We start from the raw sequence: 24,174 nt of genomic DNA on the forward strand, positions 1-24,174 counted from the left end.
CTTTGTACATCCCACTTTGCATTCTCACCTTGGATAAGAGGGCAAAAACAGGTACATAGCACATATAAAACATCTTCAGTGGTAAGAATACTATGCTGAGGTCATAAGATATATAATACACAGCGTGTGTTTCTTTACTCTTTATATTTGCATTTCTCTTTTACTAGACTGTATCTTTCTGGAGAATAGAAATTTGTATGTTTATAAATATTGTATTCCTGGAAACTAGCACATTATCTAGGACATAGTAGGTATTGAATTAATATATTTCTCAAAATATGAGTACATGTTATACCTTCTATAAAAGAATGAAGAAAGTTGAGATCAGTACAGGAAGCCTATTAGAATAGGTGAAATTCTGTTTTATCTTTGTAATGATCTTTAATTTAGGATATTGTAATTTTGCCTGAAAGCATAGACATTTGAAAGTCATATTCTTGATTTTAAAGGATTTTTTCAAGGCCTTGGGAAGAGTAAAACAGATTCATAATGATGTCAAAGTGCTCTTGCGTACAAACCAACAAACAGCAGGGTGAGTAACTATTGAGCTAATTGCATTGTTGTTTACATACCCAAAATTTTAAAATATTCTGGATTGTTTTTGAGACAAAATTTCACTGTGTAGTTCAAGCTGACCTTGAACTCACTGTGTAGCCCAGGCTGTGCTTGGACTTGCAGCAATCCTCCTGCCTTAGCCTCCTTATTGTTGAGATTACAGGTATTTGGCACCATGTCTGGGCAGATGGTCAAGATTCTTTTTGAAAGTATATGACGTTTTGTGAAATAGAAGTTTGATCTTTATTTATCTTTGGAAAAGGAGATTGTTATGCCCTGACATGTTTAGACTAAAGCAGCAGTTGATAAGTAAATGATAGAATTAAAATTTGACATTTATTTAATTACAAAAAACCCCTGAAAAATCATGATAAAATGATAAAATTTAATATACTATAGCCAAATCATTGTGTAACTAAATAAAAATAGTTAAGCGCTAATAGCTATTAACTAGAAGTTTAAATTGTAATAAATCTTTAAAATTTTTTTTTAGTTTAGAAATTATGGAACAGATGGCTTTACTTCAAGAAACAGCTTATGAAAGACTTTACCGATGGGCTCAAAGTAAGTGATTCTTTTCCTGTTGTCTAGCTTTGTGAATATAAGTATTTGATTTTTTAAAATTTCTCTTGGCCTTTATTTGATGTATTTTGATTATAGTAATAAAAAGAAAAGCAGACTTTACATTTGAACTTTTTTTTGTGCTTGTATCTTGAGCATTTATTATTAGGCAGTATATTTGATGAAGGATGAGAGTAAAAATGAAGACAGTAATTCTGGTCTAGATGATCTTAAAGTTAATTGTACATCTCCTGTTATTTTCATAACTCTAAAGTTGTAAAATGATGAGTTGTCTCTTTCCACTGTAACAAGTTACTACAAACTTAATGACTTACAATAACACAAATTTATTCCTTTCTGTAGGTCAGAAATCAAACGTAGTACTCACTGTGCTAAAATCGGTGTTGGCAGGGCTGCATGCAGGGCTGTAGGGTTTCAAGAGAGAGTCCATCTCTTTACTCGTTTGGTTTGTTGGTACAGCTCAGTTCCTTGCATTTATAGGGTTGAGGTCTCTCTTCCTTGCTGGCTGTCACTGTGGGTGTTTCCCAGTATCTAGAATCTTCCTTATTCTTTGGCTTATGAACTCGTCCTCCATCTTCAAAGCCAGCCAAGGCAGACCAAGACCGTCTCTCACTTTGAACTTCTCTACCTCTCATGTCTTCCCCTGTCTCACATACTCTTCTGTCAGCTTCTTCCATTTTAAGACTATGTAGTTATCATGGGCCCTTAAGTAATCTGAGAAAATCTCCTTACTTTAAGGTTTGTCACTGCAAAGTCCCTTTTGTCACAGAGGGTAATGCATTCACAGGTTCCAGGGATTAGAATGTGGGTAACTTTGGAGGGTCATTATTTTGCTTATCACAAATGCTTTATTTGCTTTTGTTTTAAAATGTTTCAGTGAACTGTTTGCACAATATCTTGTTACAACCAGAGAAGATAGTAAAAAAGAACAAGAGTGGAATAGTGGGATAGGACCATGTGATATTTTGCTAGATGTTGCCAACTGACTGCTAGAAGGTGTTGGAATTAAATTCAGTTAACTAGTTATAAATATATTGTGATATAGGCATACTATATACCTATAGTTATACTGTATTGTGATGCTGGGCTGGGCGACTTACTTTTTATCTCTGCCTCTCTTGTTATTTATTGTTTACTCCCATCTGTTGTCTGATTTTCTTTGTACCCAAATCCTGTCTCAACCTTCCAAGTTGAAGGTCCTCCCATCGTAGTCTCTACATCTTCCTGAAGCTCTCTGTGACTACCGTAAAGCACAGCAAATTGTCATCTCTGGATACTAACCACTAGAAACATTTATTTAGCCTCTGGAGGTGTCCTACTCTTATTATTTAGTAACTCTTCACAATGTATCTCTTATATCTATAGTTGGATTGTACTTTCCAAAGGCAAGGATGTCATCTCAAAGCCAAGGATGTTGTCTCAAATTTTATTGTGCTCTCCTGTCATCTAACACAGCAGTTCCTGGCTGTCTGCTTCTGACTGCTAGGGGCTGTAGAGCCTTGTGAAGATGTTTCCAGGTCCACAGATGCTGTGCTTTTCTGTCAGCACATGTTAGGAAATACAATACTACTTTGAGTCCTCATTTACCAGAAGATTGGGAGTTTTTGAAGAAGTCCTAGGTTCTTTGAACATAGTTAGTGCTTGTAAGATTTTATTCGTAAAATTGAGTAATGAAATCAGAAAAATATTGGTGTAGAGTTTTTTAAGAGTTTAAAATCCAAGCTACTGGAGGCTGATGTGTAATTTGGTGGTGGAGTGCTTGCCTAGCATGTGCAATCCCAGGCTTTGATCCCCAGCACTGTAAAAATGTAAATCAAGAAAAGATTGTATATATACGAAACTTTTGAAATTCTAATTTTATTACTATAAAACAGTTTATCCATATAAACATTTATAGCAAACTGCTTTAAGATCACTCTTGAGGAAATGAACTGGTAATATATTTTTGGTATTCCTTTCCTCCTCCCTTATTCTATCATTTGTATGGCAATAATTCTGTAAATATTTGTTGATTAATTGGTTTATTCCAAAATGTAGTCTTTGTAATAAAACAAGACAGATTTGGAGCATACCTGTAACATATGTAGTCATGTAAAGTTATATTACTACTTAATCTTAAGTTTTTACTTCGGTTGATAGCATTTAGGTTTTGTTTGCAATATTCTCTGTGTTTTTCTAAATACTTTCTTCATGGGGATGTTTGCTATAGAATTTAGACTTCTGATATACAGTGGATGTAATAAAGACCTAATTTTAACTTCAAAGATGCTATCTTGTTAATTATTTTTCAGGTGAATGTAGAACACTGACACAAGAGTCATGTGATGTATCTCCTGTATTAACTCAGGCAATGGAAGCCTTACAGGATAGACCTGTCTTATATAAGTAAGAAATCCTATTTTTCCTTTGATAATTTACATTCATTTTTAGTATTGTCCAAGTCATATACAATAATTTGGGTAGTTAGAATGTGCAGTGATATTTTGACCTCATGTTTGTATCATTGAAACACCTGCTTATTTGAATGTTACGTGTTATAGAACATAGTGAAGACAAGGTGGCTTGTAACTAGTTATGTTGAGACCAGGTGGTGTGCCCAGGCCGCCATCTCATTAAGTCCCTTGGAATTGTAAACTCACTAAAACTTCCGTATAACCTTGCCCTAGAGAGAAGGCAGTTATATAGGGACTGTGAGATATAATCACCCAAAAATGAAAAAAAGAATGTTTAGAATCAGGGCTTTGTCAATAGGATTCAAGAAAAGAAAGGGTCCCTATCTTCAATCTTGTAATTTATATCAACTAAGAACTCCATTGTAATTTTTTGAATAAGAATCCTATGTATTTTAACTTGATTTTAAAAATTATTCAGTATCTTAATTTTATTTTTTCTTATAAAATAAAAAGTAAACGCTTTTAAAAATATGCCTGGAGTAGTATAAAAATAAGCTTTAAGGAAATCAGGAGTTGTTGATAATTCAGGAAAGGGCCAGGGAATTATTCCATAGCCATTTATTCTCAGTAGGTTCATCTCACTCAGAGGCTTCTTATTTTTAGAGGATTTCCCCTTTTTGATTGGAACATTACTTATTCTATAACAAAGTTACAGAACACATCATGAGACAACTATGTAAAATAACACTGGTAACAATTGCTGTTTAATTAATATTTACTATATATTAACTTTTCTAAGTCCTAGAGACACAACATCAGTAAAACTGGCCTCAAACTGCATTATTTTATGGAACCAAACATTTTCTAAGCAAATGGATTTAAATAGAATATATTAATTGGTAGTATAAGGGTCATGTCCAAGGTGCTGTGTGGCCCATATATTCTTTTTTTTTTTTTTGGCCCATATATTCTGGGTAGCGGAAAGAGATGAACATTATGGAACAGAGTCTAAGGGATATAGGTATAAAGTGAGTTTCTGAAGTTAATGGGCATTTTCCTGGATAAAGAGGGAGAATAGAACATTGCAAGTTGAAGGATAGCAGGTCAAAAATGTAGATTGAGAGAGAACATGCACTGTTGGGAAATGCATTGCAAAAGCTTGCACTGGCTATTGGGTCAGCAGCAAGGGCTGGAGTTTAGTAGTCAGGAGTGTTGTGCATGTCCATTTGATAAGTTGATGTTGACTGCTGATCAGCAGCCTGGCAGTTTATTCCTACTTTGAAATTTCCTTCCCAATGTTTTCACGTTAACTTATTGGTGTTGACTGAGTCTTTTAGTATTTAAGCATTTGATGTTTGATTTAACCAAGCATTACATTGTATAATATCTATTTAAAGATTTTTTAAAATCTTTTCTTTATAAATGCCTTTGTGTGTTTTGGGCACCTAAAAAGGACAGCTAACTCCTGTTAGGCAAATACATTTTTACTATATTATGATTTTTATATCTGTTTTTATTAACACATATTAATTCTACATATTAATGAAATATATGCCTACCCCTCTTCCATGCGCACACACACTGCCTTTCCTGCATGGTATCTTTCCCAGCTCCAAATCATCACTGTTCTGCTTTCAGGTTAACCTTTCTTTTTTCCGCATATGAGAGAGAAAATGTGATGCTTGTCTCTATGTCTGCTTTATTCCCTTAATATGATCTCCAGTTCTGTTCATTTTGCTGCAAATGATAGGTTTTCATTCTTTGTGACTGAATAATACACTGCTGTGTATATGTACTATATTTTCTTTATTCATCTGTTGTTGCGCACTTTATTCTGATTTCATATCTTAGCACTATATCACCATGGTGCTTCTGTAGACATGGACATGTGGGTGTCTCTTAGATATGTTAACTTCTTTCCCTTTGGCTATATACCCAAGAGTGGGATAGCTGGATTATATTGTAGGTCTATATTTAGTTGTTTTGTTTCGTTTTTTGGTACTGGGCATTGAACTCAGGACCTTGCACTTATGAGGCAGGTAGGGGAACCACTGAGCTAAATCCCTGGCCCTATATTTAGTTTTTTGAGGCACCTTTATACTGTTTCACATAATGGTTCCACTAATTTACTTTCCTACTAAGAGTACATAAAAGCTCCTTTTCCTCCATACCCTCACCAGCATATTTTTTGATAATGTCCCTTTTAACTGGGATGAGATGTTATCTCATGATACGTTATGATTATTGGCAAACACTTGGAAGGAAGCAAATACTGAATTTCTAAGGTGAGCTTTCTAAGGTGGGTCAGATTTTTTTAACAAGGCCTTGAACCTCTCTAAGCTTCAGTTTCATTTTTCAAAATGAGGATAATAGTGCTTAGCTTACAAGGCTATTGTGAAGATTAAATTAGATCATTCATTTAAGGTGCTTAAGAGTAATGCTTGCATATTACTAAATTTTAGATCTTATTTTACTTAAAGAGGAGGTGATTAGAAAGCTTTCAGCTAAGTAGAGGTATATTTAAGGACTATATGACAGCCAGAGGAAATACTCGAATGACAGAGTAGAAAGAGGCAAATAGGCAAGAGGCGCATGGCAGGAAATAAAGACAATAATGACAACTTGGAAGATTTTAAGAGATATTTGGAAGTTGAGTGTGAAAGTAGTCTTTTAAGACCAGTTGATTAGGATGTGATGAATGCTAAAAAAAAGGAGGGGGACAAACAAAGAAAATTAGTCTTTTTTTAATCATCTGTTTTCTAAGTGATAGTTTCATTAAATTTAGGAAAACTTAATGTTTCATGTTAACCACCAGATGGCACTGTATGTAAATTTATTATAAGTGGAAATGAAAAAAATTGATGGTTTCTTTCCTTTGGGAAAACCTTTGTAAGTTATTTCGTGATATTTTGATTTATAAGATGCTGATTTTTTCATCATTTTTTGTTGCATTTTAAAAAGGAGTTTCTGCACTATTCTTTTATCTTTTAATTTGCTTTTTGACCTCTTTAGTGTAGATCAACATAATTTAAAATGGGGCTTTTAATTTTAAGTAGAGGTATTTTGGAATGTTTATACACTTTGGATCTTCACCTTTATAAAGTTACATTTTGAAATTTTGACATTGTTGGGAAGTCAGAGTTTTCCTTTGACTCTACAAAAGATGTTTTATGTGTTATAGATACCATTGAAGATTCTTCTGACTCTGCTATTTTGTTTAAAGTATATTTGTTCTGCAGGAGGATTAACATTAATGTTTACTGATGTTTCACATTATTTTACAGATTAAATCCCCATGTTTACTTGACTTGGTAAACTCTGCTCCCAATGAACAGTCCTAGTAACAAATTTTGTTGTGCCTGTTTACTATGGTCAATAGGGTCTTGGAAAAGAGGATTAGTTTTATATTTTTAAACAGTTAAAGGTTTATGAATGTCTCACTGTAATGGTTATCTGATCATAAGTATATTTCATAGAATGAAGTGATCATTTAAAGGAAAGCCTTGTTCATACTGAACATATGTATAATTGAAGAGCATGAGTTAAAAATAGAAGTGTATCTTGGTTCTAATTTATTTTCAAAAAATAGAAGGTAAATGTAAGGCAATTATGCAGTTTAATAACACTGCTTAATACTGCATACTGCACCTTCCCTTTCCTATACTAGTATGTCACTGCAGAAGACTTCAAAACTATTTCCATTTAAGTAAAAACACACACACAAAGAACCACAAAATAGTTAATAGTGAACAATCCTCAAAAAGGTTCAGACTCCTAAAACTTCTAGTTATTTGCCACTTCTTTATACCCTTCCTGTTATTTGGAAATAATCTACCTCCCAACTTTCTCATATTTAACAAAATGTTGATTTTTCATTAAGTCAGCAGTATGTTAAACTAAGAAATTAACTCTTCTGAAAATATTTGGGAAGGTTTGGTAATTTTTGTTTATATATTGGTTAATTAAATAATTCTCAATATTTAGTCTGTTAGAATACTATGTAGGGATTTAATAATGGGTATAGAATCTGCTGACTTTAGACTACTAAACTCTTTTTCAAGTGTACTTTAAAAATTAAGCTTTTAATTGGGGCATGGTATAAGGAATGGTGGTGATCATAGGAAATAGCTGAGCCTAGTGAAAGAAATGGGTGCTTCTCAGCAACACCAGGCCATCCTTATAGTGTGCATTCCAGATTGTCCTGTCCCCCAATTCAAAGCTTTCCTTCCCTACCCATTTGTTTACCATAGAATGATTTTTCCTGTTCTCAGTTATAGTAGGCTACTTCTGTGTGTTCAAAAGCAAAAGTACTGGCTGCGTGTATACACAGTAAATTTAAGGAACATCGAATGTGTCTCAATATTAGAGTCAGAATAAACTTTTAAAAATAGCATTTTGGGGAAAACTTTGGTGGTAAGTTGTATTATTGTAAGGAAACTGTTTTAAGATAGAGGTCTTAGTTTTTGGATTTCACTGTTCTCATTATGACCATCTTCTGGGAATTAGGTATATGGCTTCAAGCATCATGTTTTGGACCGCAAGGTTACTGACCTCAAGAATTCAGGTTTCGTACCTTAGCTTAATTTTTTTTACCTTTACTAAATTCACCACTCTGTCCCTTTTCTGCTGCTGCCAGTTTTTCACCCCAATTTCCAGCATTTTTTCTTAGGAGAAATAAAAATTGTGTACCTTTAGATTGGATTTATCCTAAAGTTATCTCACGATTTTTTTCTTAATTTAAAAGCAATATTGCTCTATAAAGTACCTAAAGAAGCTTTAGGTGTCTTGCTTATCTTAGAAATTGCATGAATTGTCTGATATAACCTTTAGGAAAAAAATCAACTGCCTCTCGTATAATATGTTTCTTCTAGGTATACTTTAGATGAATTTGGAACAGCCAGGCGAAGTACAGTTGTTCGAGGGTTTATTGATGCTCTTACAAGAGGGGGCCCAGGAGGTACACCTAGACCCATTGAAATGCACTCCCATGACCCTTTGAGGTACAGTAATCAGACCCTACTAGAGCATTTTTTTTTTTTTTTGGAGGATATCTTTACTAACACATAATTGTTGTTAGATACGTGGGAGATATGTTGGCATGGCTCCATCAAGCTACTGCTTCTGAAAAGGAACACCTCGAAACCTTCTTAAAGCTTGTAACTACACAAGGTGGGTGCACTGATTGTTATTGCTACGCCTAAACAGAAAATAAGGCTTCTCTGTTTCTGTTCTTGTTGGCATCTTCTTCACTGAGATAAACACTTCACACCTTGATGGTACAATAAAGATCCTAATTCATCTTGCTCTCAGTAGACTCCCCCTTGTTCTGCGAATAGACTTTCTCCTCCATCCCTGTTTGCCTTTCACTTAACTGCTCAGTTTTATAGTGGACTCTTTTACTTTCCGTGTCAAGCCCACACTCCTCTGCTTCACTGGTAAACATTTCTGGAGTGTCTGGCATACATTGTCTCAGATCCACAGTGTGCACTTTAAAGGTAAGAATTGGTATCATCTTCATTTTATCTGTGAGTAAACAAGATGAGTGACTTGCTTACAGTCATTAAGCTGCTAATTCTTTTCTTCCTACTACCCAGCCTCTTTTTTAAAGAAATAATTACCGTATGTACTGAATGTACTTAAAATTTTTGTGTTGGCTTCAGGGGAGAACAATGACTACATTTGAGAGTTGCTGATTCTTCTCTATAGAATTTCAAATCTTCTTGGTTGTAGCTGTTTTAAGAGGACTGTTTTAGAGCTTGAAGATTTAGTTTTTAATTAAAAGATTATGTGTTTTTAATAGGAAGTAAAGATAAATATTGCCCCTGGTATCACTTGACTTGTGTGGCTCAGGCCCACAATCCAGTGGTTCATCACATGATTTGTGAGAGGCCATGTGCAAATCCTTGATAATACGTAACCTCATGGAGTTCAACCCTTCATTGTTGAGATTAGTCTCAGCATATAGCTTAGACTGGGAAAAATCTGCATTTTGGAAAGTTTTTTTTTTCTGTTGTCCTAATTACCTAATTAAAGAAATTTTTTTCTTTAAAGGTATATTAGAAAAGGGTTAAGAGGTGAGAAGAAAATAGATTGAAATTAGATAGGTTATTCTGTGCAATGTCTTAAATTCTCTGAGCCTCAGTTTCTATCTGTGTAAAAATGAAGATGCTTACAAGTAGTAACACAGTACAATAGTTGGTAAGTACTGTAGTCAGTATTTAGACAGCGTCAGTTTTTCTATTAGATTGCAAGATGCATTTTTCATTTTTATACTCTTAGTTTATGTGCTATGCATTATGTTTCGGATAAGGTGTTTGTAGAACAAATGTGAATACATCTTTATATCACTTTCTTCATTTAAATATTTCATACTCTGTTTTTCCCTCTGCTTCATACATTGCCTCTTTCTCATAAAGAATTTTTATTTTATTAGTTCAATAGTCAAATGAATTAGTAAGGATTTCTAGATACACATTAGTTATCAATACACAATTAGTTATGTCTAATTAACACAACTAGTAATGTCCCTAAAAATATCAAACTTAATAAGAACTGTTATGATTATTTTAAATATTACTAATGCTACCAACCATAGGTGTTATTGTTTGTTTTTTTTAAACTTAGGTGAAGAAAAGTATAATGTGGAAAAAATTTTTAATTATGCAGTAATTAATTTTAGGTGTTGAAGAAAATATTCAAGAAGTTGTTGGGCATATCACTGAGGGTGTGTGCAGGCCTCTAAAGGTAAGATATTTTGTTCTTATGTATGTTATAAGCTCTTTGGTTAAAGTATTACCCTGTGAATTTAAAGAAATTAATAATAGCTTGTACTCAAGCTGTAGCTTTGTCAAATTAACACATTTATTAGGCTAATAAAATCGGTTGAATGAATATCCAGATTTTTCTCTAGAAAGGAGAATTAGAAATATTTTTAGTTTCGATAGATTGGTTTGTTTTTACAGATTATGTTTCCCATAATAATTTGTTTAAATAATTTGAGAAAAAGCTCTATTAAATTAAGAGCTAATGTATCAGCTCTTAAGAGAATTTTAAAGAATGTATTCCATTTACTTTGTTAATTTATATTAATCCATGGTTAAAATAGTGTTATTTATATATTATTAATATCAAATAATATCAATATGTGAAACTCGGGCTGTATTTCCCATTCCAAGTATGTACTTGGATACTTGTCAGTTATTGATTTACTTTTCATTGTTGATAGATTCCAATTTAGTATATAGAAATTGAAGTCTATAAATTTTATGGTTACTCTTTTCAAAAATTTTAAAACTATACTTCTAGGTTTTTCTTTGGTATATTATCCCACATAAGCACATCTCAGAAGATATAACTTGTGATAATTGATTATATTTATAAATTTAATTATTACTATAACTTGATCATTTTTGGGTCCAGTTTTATATTCATTAAATAAATTGTAAGGTATTTTGAAATTATTTTACATGTTTCTCCCAAGTCAAACATTTCTTACCATAACTTGATTTTCAGACATTGATAGCTCATATAAATGAGTTTATTTTGTATACTATCAGTTACTGGAAAAGTAAAAGAGGACAGTAAAAATAAAATTTCCTTTTTGTCAGTTTGCATACCTTTTTATAACTATAGTTAAGACCTCTAGTCACTTTGATAAATTATATTTTATCTATAACTGACCCCCTCCTAAATTGTATTATTTCTCATTAAAAGTTTTCTGTTTTAAAAAGTAATTATATAAAAAATAATAATTCTAGAATCCAGAGGTTGGATTGCACATTAGCATTTCTTGTCTGGGTCTGATTAAGAAATGTTATTATGTTAGATGTGTTTGACACCCACTTCTTATATAAAGAAATTATATACTGAAGCTTGCCTTTGAAACATACTTACACATTCTCATTTCATCTTCCTAAAATGTATATCCCCAGAATGGTGTTTTTAACAATTGAACTACATTATTGTGACCCATGGGAAAATTTTAATGTCAAATATCAAAACTAAAAATGAAAACTAGTAAACAAGCAAATATCTTTTTATTGTAAGTTGAAAAAAATACTTAAAGACTTCTTAAGTGGAAAATCTTAAATCTTTCCATATGATAGTGATATTTATTGCAGAATATTTAACAGGTGTTCACAGCACTTCTAATCAAATGAGCTTGATAATGGTAGATTCCTTTATATATTCATAGACAATGTTACACTACTTTAATAATTTCCTTCCTGTATGACTGTTTGAGTATCTTGTATAGTTATTAGCTGAGGAAGAAAATCTTAATATTTTCTTTTGCAGTTATAATTCTGAATGCTTTTCTTAGTAATCTGTCTGCTTTTATGTCTCATTAATACAACTTCCCTTTTTCCAGATTGATAAGCAACTAAACTTTTTCTAATGTCATATGATACTGGATATTTTGCTTTCCTTTCTGTCACTCAATCTTTTTGTTGTAGGACTGAAATCTTTTTTAGCACAAGAGATTTTGATTTTCAGCATTAAAAAAAGGTTACAGTAGTCATATATACACTTGCAAATCTATCCTGGTTAGCCTTTTCTTTGTCTTAATTTAAAGTGAAACATTATAGGCAGTAGACTAAAAATTTGTAAGGTGTGATCTCTAAACCTACTTCTAGTTTTTTAAACAATTTGTGCTCTAAGATTAAAATTATATGTATTATATATAGGGTACTATGGCTCATTAGCATCAAGCCTATTACCTTGCAGGTATATTCACCTCAAAGGTGTAACTAGAAATATTAGAATTAATACATTCAACCCTTATCCTTTCAGTCCATGGGTAAAATGACCCTTCTTTTATGCAAATAGTCTAAATTACTGAGAGATTCACAGCCATAATTTGGATTATATCTCTTTTAATAAAAACATTTTTATATCATATGACCCTGATCTTTGTAAATTATGATGGGTCTATGAAAGTAGAAGAATATACAAAGACAAATGATATGGGACATAGAGCTAAATACTGTCACTCATTATACAATCATTTGCACTCTAATGCTGATACAGTTTTAGGAACACCTGCCTACCCTAAGTGGCTGCTGATGAAACTAAAGTAATGGGAGGTTGTTAGTATCCCTTTCAGGCCTCCCTTCTTCCTATCCCTATGAACACAAACTCTCTTTTTCTCTTTTCCTCTTTCTTAGTTACTTTTTGTTGCTGGGACAAAATATCCAACTCCCACAAGTTAAAGGAAGAGAGATATATTTTCACTTACACTTTGTAGAGGTTTCAGTCCATAGTGGCTGGTTCTGAGACAGGGTAGCATGTCAAAGTGGCATGGCAGAAGAGAAACAGTCTATGGCATGGTAGGCAGGAAGTAGCAAGCCTTCCTTCTTTCCCTTTGTATTCCATCCAGATTACAAGCCTGTTGGTTGGAGGACATTTAGATATAGGTTGTAATACCCTCTCACTCCAACTTTGGCCCTAACTCTCTCTGACACTTGAGAGTCACTGTTCTGTTTTCATCTCTTCCCCAGCTTTTCTGCTGGAAGACTGCCCGCAGCCCATCTTACTTCTTCAAATATCGGCCAGTATCATCTTTGCTTTTCTAATAATAGTTACAATTTATTGAGTAATTACCATGTGCCAAATTGTTCCTACACTTTATATCTGCTTTCAGACTTTAGTGATTTTGTCCTCCACTGTCATCACCGTTATAATTACTGGTCATTTGCTGCTGCCACCTCTTCTTCAGTCTTTAGTCTACTTTTGTTTTTGTTTTTCTGTGATTCTGGCTTTTGCTGAATATTTGGTGTCTTACATAACTTTCATAGGACAAAGTGTTTCTTTCTGTGCAGCAAACAAACTTATCTTGGTATCTTATTTGTAAATCTCCTGATTTTTTTCCCTTAAATTCTTTTATTGGTACATTTTAGGTATGCAGTATGTTTACATTTATCATTCAGTGCTTGTACCTGTATGTGATGTATCTTAGTTCTTATTTTTTCCCCATTACCTGTGCACTCTTTACCCCCTCCACCTTTCGCTATTTACATAGACTTCAATTCCATTTTTTTTCTTTTCTCATAATTTTTCCTTTCCTTCTTTCCTTTCCCCTTCCCCTCCCACCACCCCTACTCCTTTGGAGCTTTTCTTCCTATTTCAAATTATCAGTTATTCATTTTGATCGTTTTAATCCTTATTTACACTTTCAGTTTCTCACACTAGAGAAACTATTTGGTATTTACACAGGTGTGTCCTATTTATTTTACTTAAGAGTTTGGCCTCAGTATGCATCCATTTAGCTATAAATGTCTCTAGTTTGTCATTATTTATGGCTGAGTAGTACTCCATTTTATAAAAAAAACCACATCTTCTTTATCCAGTTTCCAGTTGATGGGCACTTGGGCTGTTTCCAAGCTGTAGCTATTACAAACTGTGCCACTATAAACATGGGTGCACATATATTGCTGTGGGATGATTCTTTTCATTCATTTGGGAAGATGCCCAGGAGGGGAATAGTTGGGCTAGCCCTAGTCCTTTGAGGTATCTCCATACTGATTTCCACAGTGGTTGAACCAGTCTGCACTCCCACCAACAATGGAGAAGGGTTCCTTTCTCCTCACACCCCTGCTAGCATTTGTTATTGGTTGATTTCTTGATAGCAGCCATTCTTTCTGGGGTGAGCTGGAATCTCAGTGTTGTTTTCTTCTGCATCTCTCAAATGACCAATGATGTTGAACATTTTTTCATATGCTTATTTGCTGCTTTTACTTCTTTGTCTGAGAAATGGCTGTTCATTTCAGATGCCCATTTTTGAATTGGGTGTTTGAATTTGGGGGGTCTGATTTTTTTTCACTTCTTTATATATTCTCAATAGTAGTCCTTTGTCTGAGGTACAGCTGCTAAAATTTTTTCCCACATTGTAGGTTGTCTCTTAGCTCTGATGGTGGTTTATCTTGCAGTGCAGAAGCTTTTTAATAAGATGAGATCCCAGCTGTTGATTCTTTGTGCTAGTTCCCATGCTACTGAGATTTTGTTGATAAAGTCTTTTCCTATGCCAATGTCTTCAAGAGTTCTACCTAATTTATCTTCCAGCAAGTTTAGTGTTTCTGTTTTAATATTTAGATCTTTAATCCCCTTCAATCTCGATTGAATGCATGGTGCTAGATATGGGTCTAGTTTTAATCTTTGGCAGGTTGAAATCCAGTTTTTCCAACACCATTTATTAAATAGGCTATCCTTCCTCCAATGAGGGTGGTTGGCTCCTTTGTCAGAGATGAGATGGCTGAGTATATCTGAACTTGTTTCTGCATCTTCTAATCTATTCCACTGATCTTAGGGTCTATTTCTTTGCCATTGCCATGCTGTTTTTATCACAGTAGCTTTGTAGTATAGTTTCAAGTTGGGGATTGGGATACCCCTTGTCATGCCTCTGTTGTGTAGAATTGCTTTTGCTGTTCTAGGTTACTTCTGGTTCCAAATGAATTTTTGGATTGTTTTCGCTAGTTCTGTAAAATATATTGTTGGAATTTCAATAGGCACTGCATTAAATCTATGTAGTAGTTTTGTTTTGGAAGTATAGCCATTTTCACTATATTGGTTTTTCCTACCCAGGAGCAAGGGATGTCTTTCCATTTTCTTATATCCTCCTTGATCTCTTTTTTCAGAGTGCTGTAGTTTTCAGTGTAGAGTTCTTTTGCTTCCTTTGTTAGATTGATTCCTAGATATTTCATTTTTTTTGGATGGTATTGTGAAAAGAATTGTTTCCCTAATTTCTTTCTCAGTGAGTCTGTTATTTGTGTACAAGAAGGCTATTGTTTTTTGAGTGTTGACCTTATATCCAGCTACCCTACTGAATCTGTCAATTAAGTCTAGAAGTCTTCTGGAGGAGTTTTTTGGGTCTTCTAGGTAAAGTATCATATCATCAGCAAATAAGGACAATTTAACTTCTTCCTTTCCTATCCTTATTCCTTTTATTTCTTTCTCTTTTCTAATTGCTATGGCTAATGTTTCCAGAACAATATTGAACAGGAGTGCTGATAGTGGCATCCTTGTCTTTTTCCTGATTTTGGCATGAAAGTTTTCAGTTTTTGACCATTTAGTATGATGTTGGCTGTTTTCATAGACAGCCTTAATCAGGTTGAGATAAAGACCATCTCTTCCAAATTTCTGTAGAGTTTTTATCATGAATGGGTTTTGGATTATGTCAAATGCCTTTTCTGCATCTATTGAGATGATCATATGGTTTTTGTCCTTGACTCTGTTAATATGGTGTATTACATTTATTGATTTTTGAATGTTGAACCATCCTTGGATCCCTGGCATAAATCCGACTTGGTCAGGATGTATGATCTTCTTGATGACCTTCTGTATTCTGTTTGCCAGTATCTTGTTGAGGATTTGTGCATTTATGTTCATTAGGGAGATTGGCCTGTAGTTCTCTTTTTGGGTTGGGTCTTTCCCTGGTTTTGGAATCAAAGTAATGCTTGCTTCCAGTAATGACTTTGGAAGTATTGCTTCCCTTTCAATTTCATTGATGAGTTTAAAGAATATTGAGAATAGTTCTTTAAATGTCTTGTAGAATTCAGCAGTGAAGCCATCAGTACCTGGGCTTTTTTTGTTGGTAATTTTTTTATTGCATTTTCAGTTTCACTCATTGTAATTGGGGTGTTTAGAATTTCTATATCTTCTTCATTTAACTTTGGCAATTCATATGTATCTAGGAATCTGTCCATTTCTTCTTGTGTTTTCCATTTTATTAGAGTGCAAGTTCTCAAAGGTGTTGATGATCCTTTGTATTTCTGCTGGGTCTGTTGAGACTTCACCTTTCTCATTCTTAATTGCATGGATTTGAGCCTTTTCTTTCCTTTTTTTTGATAAGGTTAGCTAATGATTTATCGATTTTATCTATTCTTTCGAAAAACCAACTCTTTGCTTCATTGATTTGTTCTCTTAGTCTCTTAATCTCCATTTGCATTGATTTGTGCTGTGATCTTTGTAATTTTCTCTCTTGATGAGGTTTGGGTTTGTTATGCTCTTCTTTTTTTAGGAGCTTGAGGTTCTGCATTAAATTATTTATTTGAGTTCTCTCTGTCTTCCTAATATGGGCATTGACTGCTGTGAATTTCCCATGTAGAACTGCTTTCGTTGTGTCCCATAGATTCCTGTATGTTGCACTGGCATCATCATTTACTTGTAGAAACTGTCTAATTTCTTCTTTAATTTCCTCTGTGACCCATTGGTTGTTCAGGAGGGTGTTATTCAATTTCCATGTGTTTGTGGGAGTTTTGCAGTTTCTTATATTATTGATCTCCAGTTTTATTGCACTATGGTCTGATAATATGCAGGGGATAACTTCAGTTCTTTTACATTTACTTAAGACATAGCCTATGAGCTAGCATGTGGTCTGTTTTGGAGAATGACCTGTGTTCAGCTGAAAAGAATGTGTATTCTGATTTTGTGGGGTGGAACACTCTGTAAACATCTCTTAAGTCCATTTTTTTCAATAGTTTGGTTCAGTTGTAGAATTTTGTTGCTAATTTTTTGTCTAGACTATCTATTTGCGATAGTGGGGTATTGAGGACCCACACTACAATTTTGTTAGTGTTTATTTGGTTTTTCATGTCCATTAATATTTGTTTTGTATAGTTGGGGGCATTCGTATTTGGTGCATATATATTTAGGATTGTCATCTCTTCTTCTTGGATTGTTCCTTTCACAAGGATGTAGTGACCATCTTTGTTTCTCTTAATTAGTTTTGGTTTGAAATCTACTTTGTCTGCAAACAAGATTGCTAACCCTGCGTTTTTCTGGGTTCCTGTGGTGTGGAGAACTGTTTTCCATCCTTTTACTTTCAGTCTATGAATTTCTTTTTGAGTTAAGTGTGTTTCTTGTATATAGCGTATTGCTGGATTTTGCTTCTTAATCCATTCTGTCAGTCTGTTTCTTTTGATTGGTGAATTGAGGCCATTAACATTGCTAGCTATAATTGATAGATATTGACTCACCCTTTTCATGATGTTTTACTATTGTTGGCTCTTTTATTTCTTATTTTCTTTTTACCTCTTTCCCTTTAGTTTCTTACCTTGCCTGGTGGCTTCCCTCTGTTGGGCCTCATGGAGCTGTGACCTTCATTGTCTTCTTCTAGGATATTGTTTAGAATTGTGTGGAGTGCTGGTTTTGTGTTCATGAAATTTCTCAAGTGTTCTTTGTTGTGAAAGTATCTAATTTCCCCATCGATTTTGAAAGATAATTTTGAAGCATACAGTAGTCTAGGTTGGAAGTTATTTTCTTTTACAGCTTGAAATACTTCACTACAGGCTCTCCTTGATTTGAGGGTTTGTGTTGAGAATTCTGCTGTGATTCTGATGGGCTTTCCTTTGTAGGTGATTTGTTTCTTTTCTCTAACTGCCTGTAGGATTTTGTTCTTCTGTTAGGTTTCTGGGATCTTGACTATTATATGTCTGGGTGTAGATTTTTTTTTTGATCATGGCTAGTTGGAGTTCTATATGCCACATTATCTGTATGTCCAATTCTCCACCTTTATCTGGGAAGTTTTCTACTATTACATCTGTGAACAGTTTTTTTTAATGTCAATTGTACTTTCTCCTGTTTTTTTCATGGACTCCTATCAGTCTTCTGTCATTCTTCTTTGCATCATCTAGCAGCTGCTGGGTTGAATTCTCGTGGTCCCTTACTATTTTGAAGAAATCTGTTTTCATGGTCCTTAATTGCAAACCTGTCTTCTATATCTGATATTCTATCTTCAGATTCCCTTAATCTGCTCTGCGTGCTTTCAGTGGAGTTTTTAATCTCCTGAATATCTGTTTGAATCTGTTTAATAGATTCCATTTCTTTCTTATGCTTGGCGATCATGGTTTCTGTTTCTTTCTTATGCTAGGCATTCATGGCTTCCAACATGTTTCTGAGCTTCTCTATTTTTTTTTATCGTTTCTGTTCTAGAGCCTCTAATCATGTCTTTCACTCTACTCATTTCTGTAGTTATCTGGGAGATTATTTCTGCTTTGATTTCTTCTAGAGCCTCATTCATCTGTTTTGTTCCTTCCTGTGCTATCAGTTCAGGGTGTCCAGGTGGTTGATTATCAGACTTTTCCATCTCCTTTCCTCCAGAATTTTCCTTTTGTGGGGTGGAAGTCTGAGTTTGTGCCTTGCTTAAATGTCTTCTCACTTTTGTTTTTGGTACTGTCCTTGGTTTAGTTCCTAGGTTGATACTTTGAAGTTGCTTATTGCAAGAATCTTTGTTGATGTATTTAGAACCCTTATGGAATGATTGCTTCTCAGGAGTGTCTTCCAGATAGAGCTGGTCTTTTGGTTTTGAGTTTCCAGTGACTCTGAAGCTATCTCATTTTCATTATACCAGGAAGGACAACTGATTAGATCAATCACAGCACCTTAGCTCAAGAGATATAGTCAGCTACACAATAACATCAAGTACCTCTTCCAAAATGACAATTTGTGGTAGTTATTAATCTATCACCTTTAACCGTGTGAATTTAATCAAAATCAAGGACCAAGCCAACATATGTTTATAGTGAATAAACTCTTCAATATAGCAACTTTACCCTTCAGGATGGGGAGTTAGAAGGAGTTGGGGAGGGAGGGATAGAAGATAGAGTAAGTTTAGCAGTGAGGCCAGACAACATAGGTGAGAGAAGGAAAGAGAAGAAAAGAAAAATAAAGAAGAAGTATGAATTAGGGCCAGAACAGGAACACAAAGGGAGATGAAGAACAATGTGTGATACTATGGGAGTGAAGGAGAGAGAGAGATAAAGAAAAGAGAAAAGAAAGAAAAAACTGAAAAATAAAAATTTTTAAAGAGTAGAAAAAGAAAAAAATAAAAACAAAAAATAGTGGTAATTTTGAAAATAACAAATAAAAGATAAAAATGAAGGGCTTCCTTCAGGGTATGTCTCTGCTGTCACAATAGACCACGTGGCCAGCTGTGTGCAGATATAAGTCAGTGAGTCTCAGCAAGCCAGTCACAGAACCATGAGATTCAGGCAGATTTCTGGCTGCAAGTCCCAAGTTGAGCTCCCTGTCCTCCTGAAGGGTTGAACTCTGCAAGCTTCTATTGCAGGTTTCAGCTGCCTTTCCCCTGAAGATAGTCCAGGTTCAGATGGGAGGTGATGATCCTTACAACTTACAAAGTACAGTGGTCTGGTGTGCCTTTATTGCAGAGATTCTCTTCACTTTTCCAGTGGGCTTCAGGTTTCATCAGGGAGCCTGCGAGAGGCCCTCTCTCTGTTGTTCACTTCTGCAGCTCAGGACAATGGGCTTTATGTCCCCCTGTGCCTCTGTAGTATGGAACCAGGTAGCTGCACAGCCAAGAGGCCAGAGGTGGGCGGCGGGGGGTGGTGTTGTTGGGCAGCTATGCTGGTGGCTGGTGGGCGTTCCCGGTGTCTCCTGGTTGCAGATGGGCAGGGCGAGCCCGAGGGAGCGGGGCTCCAGTCAGCTTGGGGCTTTCAGCCCACGCTGGTATGCTGGCGCTTGTGGCTGGTCGATCTCCTGATATTTTAGCCTTTGTATACTCTACTTTCCCTGAAAGTCTATGTAGTATGAAGAAAAGCAGGCATGGTTTTTTTCTTTTTCTTTTTTGTACCTTCTTCCCTCCCTTCCCTGTTTTCTTGTCCTTTCTATTCCTTCTCTTTTCTCCTTTTTCACTTTCTTTCTTAAAGAAGTTGGAACAAGGAATATTTTCTTGATGTCTTGGTATTTTAGAAGGCAGGTTGCCAGATAGCTGAGATGCTATTTTAACTGTACTAGGGAGAAGCTGTCTGTCTACAACTAACAGCTTTTATTTTGCTCTAATAATTATATTAAGATTTAGAAAACATAATTTTATTAGTACAATATGTAATTTAAATCATTTTTGAGGCCTTATTCTAAAAAGAAATTAGCATATGGAAATTAGGATTTAAAAATTCAAATACCTTCCATGATCTATATTATTGTGGTAGTTAGCTAGTCTATTGCCTTGTGCCAAAAGATGAATCCGTTTCAGAAATGTATTAATATGAAGATAAATTAATTTCTATAATTTAGGAGGTTTTGATATGCTGTTATACATATATTTATAAAATCTCATTTTAGGAAATTACATTTGCTGGTGTTGCTGAAATCCAAGTATAGAGAAACTTCAGCTTTCAAAAGACTTTATTAAACATCTGTTATGTGTGTACTCTTCTACCATATTCTGCAGAGATGTAAAAGAATCAAAAGACACATCTCTATTTATGTTTAGAAACTAGTTAGGAAAACAAAAAGATACAATGTAAATAGGAGCTTAAAGACCGATACCAAACAACCTGTAACTGTATCAGCCTTCCATGGCATTCATTAATGAAGGAATACAAAATAAGAGAAAGATCACTGAGGGATGAAATTTAATTAGAAGAAATTCCTGGTAATTTATTTTGTGGTAGATCAAGTTAATCCTAAACCAGATCTGACTTTTTCCAGGCAGTCAGAATTAGGCAAATATGTTGGTCCTTACTGATTCTGTGATTAATAGCAACAAGCTCTATGTAAGAGCTTAAAGTCAAGCATTCTTTCATTTTCTTCTGAATATTTGGTGACCAAGCAGTGTATTCCTGGTGATAATCATTTTTTTGTAGAGTGTATCGGTGTTAAAATGTTCATTTTACCACCTCCATCACTTAATATTCAGAAACTCTTTATTTAGAAGGCATTTTGTGATTACTACAGTAATGAAATGGTACCTTTAATTTCTTGTGCTATTTATATCACTTTGTTAATGAAGAAAAGGTATGTCTTAAGAAATATTGTTTTTCTTGCATGTTTCAATAGGTTCGAATTGAACAAGTAATAGTTGCTGAACCTGGGGCAGTTTTATTATACAAAATTTCTAATCTCCTCAAATTTTACCACCATACAATCAGGTAAGTAGAATGATGAAATGTACTTGTTAAATCTCATGAATTTGTTTTTCAAGTAGAGAACTATAAGATTTTTAGTGTTGTTTTCCTTGTCCAAAAAGCTAACTATAACTGGTAGAAACTTCTGCCCTGTCTCAATCGTTATATGTACATTATACCTTGTATACCTTGGGGTCTGACATGTCCTTTTCTTTTTTTCTCCAAGCCTAACTGTACAAGCATGTGTCTGTGCATATGTACACACACATGCACATGCACACACACATGTACAGACATATATACACAACTTAGGTATCAGTAACATAAGCATTTGTTATTAAGTAAATGAGATCTTGGCAACTAAAGCAACTAATTATTACACTTAGAATGGGGCTTAATAAATGGAATAACTTATTCTGGATACAAATGATTAAATTATTTTTTAGAAATTAGTGTTCTATCAGTGATTAAAAATAGAACTGTGGCTTTATCTTCTCTACATAAAAGTTTTATCTATGTTACTATAAAACCATATTATATGTGGAGTTGTGTTAAAACAATGTCCTTCCAAGCTATATTTCTGATAGTTTTCATTAAAAATTTAAAACTGTTTGTTAGCCAGTATGCAAATATCATAAACAAAAAGCAAATTGTTAAAATCTAAGAGAGTTATAACTAACCAGTCAGAATAGTTTCAGGAATCACAAGTTCAAAGAGCACCAGAGATTATAGTGATGATACTACCTACTCCTAGTGACTCAGAGGGGCCACCCAGAGCATCAAAGAAATGGGCTTCGTGCTCTATTGGTAAATTTTCAAACAAACCTAAACCTCAGGCTAAAACACTAATCAAAAATAAGATTTGGGTTAATCCTGTAACATTTTAGATACAAATTTATTATCATTTTCCATTATTCATAGCAATGTTTTAATTGTAACGTTATAAGCATCCTAAAATAAGAGTGATAAATACTTTAAAAAGACCAAAGCAGCTAAAAGCAAGTAGATATAGCAAATACTATGCTATTTTTTTTTTTTTTGGTACCAGGGATCAAACTCGGGGTCCTTACGCTTGTGAGGCAGGCGGCGGAACCACTGAGCTAAATCCCCAGCCCAACTATGCTATTTTAAAAGTAGTGATAAAACATTTTTAAAAATCATTTAGTAATACCAATGATGGTATTGCATAAAACTTATTTGGATATAATGACAATTCAGTTTCTAATGTAGAAAATGTTAGAAATAAAATCATTTGGATTCTGAAGATAATACATGTTTTTAGGTTCTAAATTTTTTAGAATTTTTCTTTGAAGATGATATTGAGGATAACAAAATCTTTTGATAGTTTCTTTGCATGTACTTTTTCTACTTGCTCACAAATTTCCTCATTTAGTCAGCTAAGAAGTTGCCTGTGTACTTGTCACTCTTCTTGTTGCTAAGAAAGAACAAAATAGATTGTAAACATATTTCATTAGGGGAGACAAATAATTAAACAAGAATATATTTAGATCATTATCAGGGCCTTGAAGACAAATAAAAACTAGAAAATATTAGAAGTTACTGTGTAAGAGTAGGTGTGGGCATATGTGGCTGCTTTTGAAGCTGTTTTAGTAGAGGCGACATTTGAAGAGTATCCTAGGTAGAGGTACACTCTGGTTCTGAAGCCAGGAAAAGCTTGCATTTTGGAAAATCAGAAGGGAGTACAGTGGTTGGAGCGTGGTGAATTAGAAGGGGTAGGAAAGATGAAATCAGAGAAATGAACAAAGGTAGGCCATTATAGGATTTTGTAGACCCTGGTGAGGATTTGGATATATATTTAGTGTGTAAGATATGAGAGGCTTTTGAGCTGATTTGATATACAGTTACCTAGGTACTAGGTAGATAATATAGTATATTGGTGTATAAGTGGAAACAGGAAAGGTATTTAGCAAGTAGTTTGGAGTTTCAAGCATAGATAATGATTGTTAGACCATAGTGATCATCTTAGAGGTGATAAAAAGTGGTTGATTCTGGAGATATTTTATGTTACAGGCAATAGGACATATATGGACCAGATGAAGTGAGAGGGGGAGGAGTCAAGGATGCATTCTTGATTTGGTTTGAACAACTGAGTGAATGGCATTTCTGTTTACTGAGATGGGGAACGCTGGAGAGGAGTATGTTGTTAGCAGTGGGTGAGTAAAAAAGAGTTCAGTTCATTTTTGGCAATGACAGATTAGATGTACCTGAGAACAGACTGTAGAAGATTTTGAGTAAGATGATACAAAAATCAGGGCTATAAATTTGGTAGTTTCCAGAATATGGGTGATATTTGAAAACATAGGACTATGTAAGATCAAGTGAAGGAGTCAATGTAAATAAAGAATAGAGCCTAGAACTGAGTCCTGGGATGCCCAAGTATTTAAAGTCAGGAAGAGGAGAAACTAATGAAGAAGACTGGGAAGGGATAGCCAGTGAAGTAAGGGAAATATCAGGAAACATTCAGGGTCTAATAAATTTATTAGTATACAGTAGAACTCCTAAAAACAGAAGATGTGGAATCCAGGAAACAAGGAATATAGTGTACTTCGATTATATATCCTTTGCTGTGAAACTTTTCTCCCTAGAGTTAATAATTTGTTTTTATACTAGCTTAGCTTTCCTGTATCCCATCACTATTTCAGATTCAATAAGCGGACTTGACATTTTCTAGCTATATATTCAAACACATCAAGTAATTCCTTTTGCCTTCTTCTGACATCCTTACTCAAGCCCTCATCTTCTCCAGTATAGACAGGTTGCTCTCC

General features: G+C 34.4%; 1 protein-coding gene across 1 annotated transcript in view; it reads left to right on the forward strand.

The window, feature by feature from the left end:
• Cog6 (component of oligomeric golgi complex 6) overlaps window positions 1-24,174 on the forward strand; it is a 76,420-nt gene that overhangs the window by 30,476 nt on the left and 21,770 nt on the right. Inside the window, exons 6-12 of the mRNA XM_004844113.4 lie at window positions 450-532; window positions 1,049-1,119; window positions 3,429-3,522; window positions 8,402-8,530; window positions 8,608-8,699; window positions 10,210-10,274; window positions 21,321-21,412. Of these exons, the coding sequence (XP_004844170.1) occupies window positions 450-532; window positions 1,049-1,119; window positions 3,429-3,522; window positions 8,402-8,530; window positions 8,608-8,699; window positions 10,210-10,274; window positions 21,321-21,412 (626 nt within the window). The remainder of the gene's footprint in view (window positions 1-449; window positions 533-1,048; window positions 1,120-3,428; window positions 3,523-8,401; window positions 8,531-8,607; window positions 8,700-10,209; window positions 10,275-21,320; window positions 21,413-24,174) is intronic.

Source organism: Heterocephalus glaber, unplaced genomic scaffold, assembly GCF_053883595.1.
Source record: "Heterocephalus glaber isolate CG9 unplaced genomic scaffold, H.glaber_assembly_v1.0 deba00001720, whole genome shotgun sequence".
Taxonomy (NCBI): Eukaryota; Metazoa; Chordata; class Mammalia; order Rodentia; family Bathyergidae; genus Heterocephalus; species Heterocephalus glaber.